General features: G+C 43.7%; 1 protein-coding gene across 1 annotated transcript in view; it reads right to left on the reverse strand.

Moving 5' to 3' along the window:
• Positions 1–6,114: 6,114 nt before the first annotated feature.
• Positions 6,115–10,612, reverse strand: part of igf2b (insulin-like growth factor 2b) — an 8,182-nt gene continuing 3,684 nt past the window's right edge. The window contains exon 3 of the mRNA XM_080737007.1: positions 6,115–10,605. Within this exon, the coding sequence (XP_080593133.1) occupies positions 10,236–10,605 (370 nt within the window). The 3' untranslated portion in view covers positions 6,115–10,235. The remainder of the gene's footprint in view (positions 10,606–10,612) is intronic.

Consider the following 10,612-nt stretch of genomic DNA (forward strand, 5'->3'; position numbering starts at 1 on the left):
CGTGTGAGAGTGTGTACGGAACGGAAGCAAAGGGACCCTTGTGGGGTCCATTTGCTTCCGTCCGTACACTCTCAGAGAGATAAATTAACACCCGGGATTTGGCAGCGCACACCTCCGACCGAGTGCTTTCCTCTGTTGGAGGGAGATGGACTCCTTAGGGAGGCAATAATGTTTCATGAGACAGGCGAAGGTAATTGAGCAGTTTATGGCCATAAAACACAGGACACAGTTTTAAGTTGTGAGCGCCGCTCACAATAGCAGAGTCTAGCGGCCTGTCCTCTCAGCCTCATCCCAGCACCAAGTACATGTGCATCGAATCACTGTGAGGCAGAACTTCATGCTGATGCCAAAGGAAATGAGGATTGTGGCTCCACTTCTCCAGTTCAAAGTCTTTGATAAGCGACATGAAAAGGGTGCTGACAGACTTGGGTTTGCACTGAGATAACCCCATGCGTGCGAAATCGATTCCATTCCAGCGAAGGGGGGGGCATGAAGATGCCATGCTGTGATCTGCCCAGTAACAGTGTGTGTGGGTGGGCATGAGTGAAATGTAAACTTAGCCTAGAGCTTGATATTATGATCCAGTGGGCTGGCAGCCTCACAGGTTGGAGGGGGAGATAGATAGATAGATAGATAGATAGATAGATAGATAGATAGATAGATAGATAGATAGATAGATAGATACCTGTTTCTATTGATTTAATACTTTATTAGACGTTTACATAGGAAGGCACAGGACAGTACAATTCACTGCAACTAAAAGAATAAACACCACAAGATAGCGTTTGGGCTTGTTTGAATTGGGGTGCTTTTTTAACTCATACAAAATGAAATGTCAGACAAATAAAACAGTACTATGCAAGACATATCATCAAACTGGACAGTTGGAAAACAGAATAAAAATGTATGGTATGTACAGTAAGGATAGGCTTTTGTGAGTTGCAGCCACAGTTGCAGGGGACTTTTCAAAGCGGTTTTAAAGGAGGGTAGGGATTTTAACCCTTTGTTTGAGCCACATCTGGGTTGGACATACTTTGTGGAACTGTCTCTGGTGTTGTAATTGTGTACATCCTTGATGTTTTGGAAGTATTTTGTCAGGTATATGGATATCTTAGTGGTGTGTAGTGTATATTGTACACCAGGCCCATTGCAAGATGCTGTACTCCGTCAGCTACCATGAGCCATCCCACACTTACAAACTGATCGGGGTAAGGTGAGCCCGAGATGGAAGGTTAAGCAGTAGCCTAAAGGGCCATTTATAGTTAAGTATGGTTGATTTTGTGTACGTTTTGGGTGAGGAACTACGCACGTTATTTATGTGCCGACCCGCTCTCCGCTCCAATTCTGCTCCCGTTTGCGTCCGCGCGCCACATGAAGGTGGTTCTCACACGTGTAAAAACCGAAGCATTTAGCCAAAATATGTAGAACCACAGATTTGTTACCCGCCGTGATGTTTGGTACAGTATAAATACGTGGTAACAGTCTGGACTGGATCTGCTGTCTGTCGGCAACATTATCGCGGTAAATGCACATGGATGCGGACCCGGAGTAGGCTAATTATAACAAAACACACGTACACACCCGCTCATATATTGAACATAATTCCCAAGTAATAAATGAGCCGCATCATCATCTCTTCTTGTGTGTGCCTCGCTGTCTGTGCTCAGCTGATGACTGTTGATGCGTGATGAGTGAGGAGTCGAGGCGTCCTCTTCAAGTGGTTGTGTAACAACCTTTTTTCCGTTTCTTGATAAAATATATGTATTATTGGGACACACAGTTTGTGAACCGCTGTTAGAGCAGAGTTAAAGTAATTTTCATCACTACTGCGCCTATGTTTTATAACGGTGGTCGTGGGTACTTCTTGCTACGGATATACCATCTTGTACGTTCAGTCCGTCCAGTTGGGTGCTGTCTGTAAGCGTCCGTATACGGATCTAAATCATCCGGAGTACGGAGGCTTGGGAGACAGACCGGATCAACCGGACGGAATTTGTCTCACCCTCCGTTGCTTATGTATTCCTGCGGTTCTTATGTACTACTATGCATGGTACTTAACTCAGTGTTTCTCAACCACCGTGCCTGGGGACCTTTGGTGTGCCCCTGAGAAGGCTCAAGTGTGCCCCTTGAAACTGCTTGAAAGCCAGTATTGTATTTATCATTTTAAAAATGATTTAAACTAGTGAAAACAGCCGTGTGCTTGTAGATCTGCTGTTTTCACTACTGTTATGCGACAGCCTTATATGATGAAGCAGGGCTTTACTTTGCGAAGAAACGTACACATTTGAAACTTGGAGATACGAGTTTTCTTCACCCCCGTATTATGTTGGTGTGCCCATGGATTCTTGGGACATGAAAAGTGTGCCCATGCAGAAAAAAAGGTTGAGAAACACTGGCCTAACCAGTTTATTATGTGGACTGCACAGTCAAAAAGGGTTGAATTAGCGCTCTTGCTAGAGTCTTCAAAGTGTTCTTACTGACCAGCGATCCTGCACAAAAAAAGGTTATTTGGTTGATTTTCTTATCACTGGAAGGATTTGCCACTAGGATGCAAGTAGGTAATTTTGCTTTTCCTTGTGATAACATTGTCACCCACTTAAAGTGATCCCTGACTAATACGACAAATATCCCTTAATACATTATAATTGTCCTCTATAACTACAATGTAAAATTAAAAACACCTCAATTATTTTATTTCTTCTAGAAATAGCTAATCTTTCACTCAATAGGGGAAATGCCCGTCGCAAGTTGATGATGTCATAAATGTCAAGTGTGATCTATCCCTATGGAATGTATGGCATGCATGTGAAAATAAAAACAAACGTAATACTTCCTATGGTTAATATGAGCATCAAATCAATATTTCAAATGTGTTTGTGTTTTGTTTTTTTGCACATGCATGCCATAAAAATGACACATGACATTTATGACATCATCAACTTGCGACAGGCATTTCCCCTACTGAGTGAAAGATTAGCTATTTCTAGAAGAAATAAAATATTTAAGGTGTTTTTAATTTTACATTGTAGTTATAGAGGACAATTAGCCTGACTTCCGTCAGATGGTGGCAGTAGTGCGTAGCGCCCTACTTTACCGTCTGAGTTCTCTCGGTTGAGAGTTGATAACACTCGTAAAGCCCCGGGCCGGACCAATCAGCGGCAGCTACGGGCGGGCTCTGAGCGGCTCTGAGCCAATAGAGTCTGATTGCAGACCACGTGGAAACCCAGGAGGCGGATTCTGGGTGTAACGTCATGCAGACAAGTCAATATGAGTGGTTGGAGTTGGCACTCCCAGACTGTGATAGACAGACGGCCCCATCCAATCACCTGCTTAACAATTCAAAAAAATGGCCCGCCCCTTACACCGAGTCTGCCGGAGCAGTACCAGATGCTAGTAGGCAGAGCGGACGCACTGCTACTATCATCTGGCGCAGTCAGGTTAGAGGACAATTATAATGTATTAAGACATATTTGTCGTATTAGTCAGGGATCACTTTAAGTTTTGAACCTTTTTGAGGTTGTGGTTGGACCCAAAGAGGATGTATTCAGTTTTACTGGGGTGTATTGATAGTTTGATGTCAGTGAGCCAGGTGCAGATTACCAAGTTCAAAGCTGTGGGCCTTTTCAACCCAGCTCACTCATGTCGTCCTCGTCTCGGACGACAAAGCAGACGAGGACGGAGCTGATGTGTGAGTGGCGGGAGCTGATGTGTGAGCGGGAGGACGGGCTGTGAGGAAGACGAGTGGACGGGAAGACGGACGGGAAGACATTCTCACGCCCACTGCGTCTCACGCAGTTACTGAGGTTAAGGTTAAGGTTTGGGTTAGGGTTAGGCATAGCTTTACTGAGGTTAAGGTTAGGGTTTGGGTTAGGCATAGTTTTACTGAGGTTAAGGTTAGGGTTAGGGTTAGGCATAGTTTTACTGAGGTTAAGGTTAGGGTTAGGCATAGTTTTACTGAGGTTAAGGTTAGGGTTTGGGGTAGGGTTAGGTGGTCGTTATAATCCACGTTGTCAAAGATAAAAGCACAAAAGAAAGTAGGCTTCGTTAGTCAGGTTTCGCTAGCTCAGTCCATAGGGCAGTGTGGCTATAGATCACACTAGCTCAGTCCATAGGGCAGCATGGCTATAGATCACAGCGGCCGGGGTTTCGCTTCCCATCCAAGGAGCTAAATATTCGTTCCTAAAACACACATCCGTCGTCCGTAAAGCCGTCCGGACGAGGACGAGGAGAAAGAGCGGCTGCCTCTCTTTCAACCTGCAGTTAATTGTCCCTGTCCGAGAGAGAGCAGAGTCATCCGCAAACAGGAACAGATTGCTTAGTTATAATAGGAACAGTAAAGGCCCTAGAATGCTTCCTTGTGGAACGCCATAGATCATTGGGGGGGCGGGGGTTCTGTTCACCTCCAACACCTGTTCTCTCCCCTCCAGGTAAGATCGCATCCAGCTTAAATCCAAGTGCTCTTAGTTTAACAGTGTCAAATGCCTTCTGGAGGTCCATGCCGCAATGTTTGCCTGAGTCCACCTCATGTTTGATGCGGTCGTTCAAATACAGAAGGCATGTGTCAGTGGAATGGGATTTCCTGAAGCCCGATTGGAATTCGTAAATCCGTTTATTTTCCTCGAGATACGTTGCAACCTGTTCATAGACTATTTTTTTCCATGACTTTTGATATCGCTGTTGTCGGTTGGAAACCTTGTATGTCCAAAACCGTTTTGTTTTGTATTTATAATTTTTAAAATGATTTAAACAGCAGATCTACAAGCACACAACACCTCGCACCGCGAGGCGTTGTGTGCTTGCAGATCTGCTGTTTTCACTACCTTTGTGCGACGGCCTTGTATGATGAAGGAGTGCTTTACTTTGCGAAAAAAAAATTACAAATTTGAAACTTGGAGATACGAGGTTTCTGCCCGACAGTGACGATATTTACTAAGAACTGATGGGCCAGTAATTGCCAGGATGTAGGACGAGAGGTTTATTATGTGGGTAATGATTGGAGCAATGGAGGCGGCTGAGGATTTTGTCGTGGCCAGTGGCCTTGTATTGTTGTTGGGCACTCAGTTTTTTACACACCCCGTTAGTTGTCACCGACACCGTGGCAGAGAATAAAAGCATCTTTGCATACACCTAGATTGCTGTAGTATGCATTGATGTGCTCTATAGTCTATACCAGGGGTCTTCAACGTTTTCAGGCCGAGGACCCCTTAGGTGAGAGAGAGATGAAGGAGGGACCCCCACAACCTGTTCATAGATTCCATATAGTTTCATCATTTGACAGCACAATAATCAGTGTATTATGGATTGATGTCCATTTGTGTTTTCAGATATTTAACCACTTGAACCATCAATACTTAATAAACTTGACCTTCTACTCTGTACTTAGTCTTTTTCCCCCCCAATCCCCTTTGCCAAAAATAGCCGATCTACAAGCTCACAACGCCTCGCAGCGCGAGGCGTTGTGAGCTTGTAGATCGGCTATTTTTGGCTACAGTTCTCAGAATATTTATATAACGTTTGTATAGTTGTTAACATAAAAAGGATTGGAAGATTTGGAGGACCCCTGTAACTCTGAGGACCCCCTAGGGGTCCCGGACACCCTGTTGAAGACCCCTGGCCTATACCATACAGACCCAAACCTGAAAATATGTCTCCTCAACGCACATTTAAATCCGAGGGAGTACACACGTAACCAAATTACATTTGTACTCTCTCAGAGAGTTACAAAAGGATGAATCAAAACAGAGGATTTACCATGTATTACAGTGTATACCTTAAGCTTACTGCAGACGGAGAGGGAGAGAGGTGAGAGAGGGGGGGAGAGAGAGAGAGAGAGAGAGACAGAGAGAGAGAGAGGCGAGCTACTAAAAGCAGCCAGGAGATTCTCTGTGACTCCCGGAGAGATGTTAAATCATTTAACAGCACCATGACGTTTAAATGATATAAAAAGATCTTTCAGAAACGGTTCCCAAAGCTCAGCAGCATTACATTCCTCCATTCATTCCAACATCCACACGTGAAACCTACACACCCGGGGGGTGGGCAGATTGGACAGGCAGGTGTACACATACATGAAAGGGCAGTCAAAAATCAATCTTTAAGATGCTGTATGTTTTGATAAAATGTTTTTTTTTTCTGTTTTTCTTTTATTGATATTAAAAATGAAAGTACATGAATTGTGCATTTCGGACGTTCTAGCGTGCAGAGGTTAAAATCAATAAAATACACACAGGCTGAGTGGGCTACAGAACAGACATAGAAAAAAAACAACAACAACAAAAAAGTTGCCATTTTGCTTGGCAGGAATTCCCTTCATATTCAGCGAAAAAAAGAAGTGGTTGTCTTCAACGCCCTTCAAAAAGAAACACTAGAGTAGCCTGTTCCAACGTTACAATAGTGAATGAATGCAGTCCTAGCAGGAGAACATAACGAATAAAAGATAGAAAATAAAAAAATAAAACCCTTGTTTTTGTCACTGTCTGGAGATGAGATTACCATCAGAGGGGAATCTCATGTAATAATAATAATATAATAATAATAATATAATAATAATTGCACTGCTTTGTTATACAACTGAGGTGGAATATAATCAGAGACAGGACATACAGGCACAGGGATTAGGGTACTGTTATTAACCACTTAAAACCCTATTCGTCCCACAGAGGTCCAAATTAAGCACCCTCTTCACTAAACACCTTCGCCGAAACATAGCCAATCTACGAGCTCACAAAACGTGACGTGGTTGTGAGCTCGTAGATCGGCAATTTTCACAGAATATATCACCCCCACCCCCACCCACCCCACCCCAGAATAGGGTTCCAGTGGTTAAGGATTGGCTCCATTCTTCACCGCAGCCAGCAGGGGACTGAGGAGGGGTCCATTAAGTCTCCCGTTTTTCCATAGGTGGTGGTGGCGTGTTGCACAATGCGAGGAGGACGCGACGGTGTGTCACACGACGGTGACCGTGTTTGTGACACACAGTGGTTTGTCATGTTGTGGAGAGCTGTATCATTGTGACAGTGTGGGTGTGTGTGTGTGTGTGGGGGGGGGGGATTTCGGGGACTCTCTAGGAAAGTTGTCCTTTAAAACGAATTAAAGTTCCTTTATGTAGAGTCTAAATTGACCCTTACATTTCTGTTAACTCTGACAGTGTACAAATTTGTACACTGTCAGAGTTAAGGGGAGACCTTCAAATGTCAAAGTTTGTGAAGCACCGAGGTAAACGACCTCAAGTCCTTCCACTTAACCAACACTGTTCACTCCCCCCTACTCTACTCCTCCTCCCAGGCATGAGAGACCAAGAGAGGCTGTTGGCTTCGTTTTTTTTTTTTCCTGAGTGTGTTCAGTGTGATAATAGCCCTTCATTGAATACATAACGGGCACACGGCCCCCACCTCAGGTAAACCCGATGCAAATGCAAATGGGGGACAGCGGATGGGATCTGTTAGGGACTTAAAACAAGAGGGGTTGAGAGAGAGAGTCACATACAGAGAGACAGACGGATAGACAGAGAAACAGAGACGGAGAGAGAGGAGAGAGATAGTGGAGGGGGAAGCTAGTGAACAATAATACGCTCTCCATAATGGACAGTGACCATTCGTTGACCTTTGATGGGTTAGTAGCGTCATTGTGACATCATTATCTCCAATTAGGGCAACCACACAATGACTAAACTGATGTCACTCTGAAAACTACACAAAGACTGACTGGGCAAATTGTGGCTGCGAGAGACTGTACACAACCACAGAAATCAATGGCACTGGAACGTTTTCTTTTCTTTTTTTTACTCAACATGATAAGACACTGTGTACACTTAAAAAGACATGATTTAATGAAGGTCTGATCACCCCCCTTTCCCCACCCAACCCTCCCCCCGCCATCAATACTAAAGTGGCTTCAAAAAACATAGTGGGTCGACGGTCGAGTACAATCAATGCAATGCTGAACTGTACATGATCTGATAATAAAAATAAAACACAAAACAAAAAGAAGTAATTCATGGATGTTTTCTTTTTAAACAGAGAACCCTGGCAGGCTTCTGAGAATCCATGCAGACCAGCGTATTCAGAGTATGTGCCTATTTTCTGTGACATAACATGCCTAAAGCAATCCAGGCTATTTCTGCTGTTAAAATATTAATTTAAAGTAACTGTGGCAAGAAAAGAAAGAAAAAAAAGAAAAAGAAAAAAGAAAAAGGAAATATTTTTGGTACAAAGCATCTACAAAAAAAGCATTACAACTCCAATTGGAAAAAAAGAGAGATCATACAAAATAAATCCGTCAGTTGAGCATCAGTGCTGCGTATATTATTTGGACCAATTTTTCATATATATATTTTTTTATAACAAAATAAATAATGCCTTTATACAGTGCCCTTATTTGTATTTCAACAAACAAAAAACAAAAAAGCTTGGCGGCTCATTATGCAAGATACAGCTCAGACTAAAAGGAAATATAACATAACGTCCCTGGAAACTAATTATATATCTATATATATTCATATATATATATATATATACATATATATATATATTCAAGTATTTGTTTTCAGGCAAAAGCATTGTGAATACTACTGATATACAATAAAAAATAAAAATGTTAGTTGACATTATTGCTGTTTTTTCCCTTTGAATTGAAAATTGTGTGCCTTTCTTTAGAACTGTAAAATAAAACATTATAACAGTAACAATGGAAACAAAAACAGGAAGAAAAAAAGTCTAACTTGCAAAAAAAAAAAAAACAACAACAGGAATGTCACGGTACCAGAAACTGACAGGGTTTTCCTTTTTTTTTCCTCGAAAACATTGATATGAAAAAAAAAGAAGACAAAAATAAAATATAATCATTATTATCCCACTCGCACTGTGTCCATATAACATGCCACTTCCTGTTCAAGAGCAGTTCTGCAAAAAGCCGCGGTTGGCAAAACAAAACAGGAAGTACTGTCCCAAAAAAACTTGTAGCACTGTCCCATGAATCCAGGCAGCCCACGGTGCCCCGTTATAGTTACGTATATATCCCCACACAGCAGCCCGGCTCCGGCATCCTCGAGAGGTACGGGAGGGGAGGAGCCAGGGAGTGGGTCTCATAGTCCCCCTTGCCACTTTTACGCTAATGGCAAGCTAGTGATGAGCAGCCGCTAGCACAAGCCGTCGGTTAGCCAGAATCGCTAACACAGCCCATGTCTTGTTCAGTGACACTTCCCCCTTTTACATTGCCACTGCCAGGAGCTCCCCCATATCCGTTATTTTCCTCTTTTTCTTTTTTTCCTTCTTCTTCTTCTTCTTAAAGTCACACTTTCCTTAAAACGGAAAGTTTTAATGTTTCATTCAAAGAAAAAAAAAAAAACGTGCTTTTCAACCTCTTCTTTGAGTCCATTCCCAAAGCTAGCACCATGACATTTTTTTAAGCTACACGTTCATTGTTCATAAAAAAATAGTGCCTTTTTTTTCTCTTTACTTTGACGTAATCCGTGGCAATGTGCAATTTTGCAGACTTCTTTTCTGCTTTTTGTTTGTGATTAAAAGGTGCTGGAACAGGAATCTAATTTTACAAAATAATTCCTTACAGTGTGGAAGTCCCTTTATAGTTAGAGGTGCAAACTAATAAGAAAAAGAACTAACAAGAGATTTTTTCTTTTTGCCTCAGGAAAGTGTTGGAATGGATTCTTTCATGCAAGCTGCTCTTCACTTTCTCGTCGTCTTCCGCAAAGGACAAAAAAAGAAAACACCCAAAAAAGGGGCGGGGGGTGGGGGATCAACATTCCGCCGGGTGTCCTCTTGACACTCGCAAAGCCATAGATCTCTTTTATCTTCTTTTCTCCTTTTCCTCTTTCTCTTTAACTTAAGGATCCACCTGAATTGCATTCAGCCAAATTGTTAACTTTTTGTTCATCGTTTGTTGTGTGTGCCTTTTGTGTCAGTGAATGAAAGAGAGAGAGACGGGGGAATGAAAGACTTGAGACGGGAAGAATGTGAAGGCATGCCGGGCGGGGACGGGGACGGGGGGGGGGACGGGGACGGGGGGGGCAGAAGGTCAAGAAGTAGTGGACTGAGAGCAGGGGTTGGCTGGGGAGGGGGGGGGGGGGACTGGGGTGGGCTCGGACAGGGCCAGGGGAGGTCAGAGAGGACTGCCACAGAAATGACGTCAGAGACAAAGCTATAATCCCCTAGTCTTTTTTTTTCTCCTTTCCTCCAAAACTTGTCTGTGCAAAGGGCATGGCGGCGCGGTGGGGGGGCTCATTTGTGGTTAACGTCCGTGGGGAGCACGACTGGGGGCAGCGCGCTGGTCAGCCGGATCAGGGACCTGTGCTCCTCCGCCGCCTCCTGGGCTATGATCTTGTCCGCCAGCCTCCGAAACCGCTTGGCCCTCAGGATGGCGGGGACCCCCCTCCGGAGCCTCTGGGCCGCCTTCCTCTGCCACACTTCGTATTTGGAATACCGCACGGTCACGTGGGGCTGCTTCCTCGGGACTTCCTGCAGGAGAAGAAGAGTGGGGTGGGGGAGGATGATGATGAGATACTGTATCAGCTTGTCATGACAAATGGGGGGCGAAGCCCTCTTTATGTAGCAAAAAAAAGCTGAAGAAAACAGGCCATTGTTGCAGCAAAGAGACA

This window comes from Nannobrachium achirus (assembly GCF_963921795.1).
Source record: "Nannobrachium achirus genome assembly, chromosome: 11".
Taxonomy (NCBI): Eukaryota; Metazoa; Chordata; class Actinopteri; order Myctophiformes; family Myctophidae; genus Nannobrachium; species Nannobrachium achirus.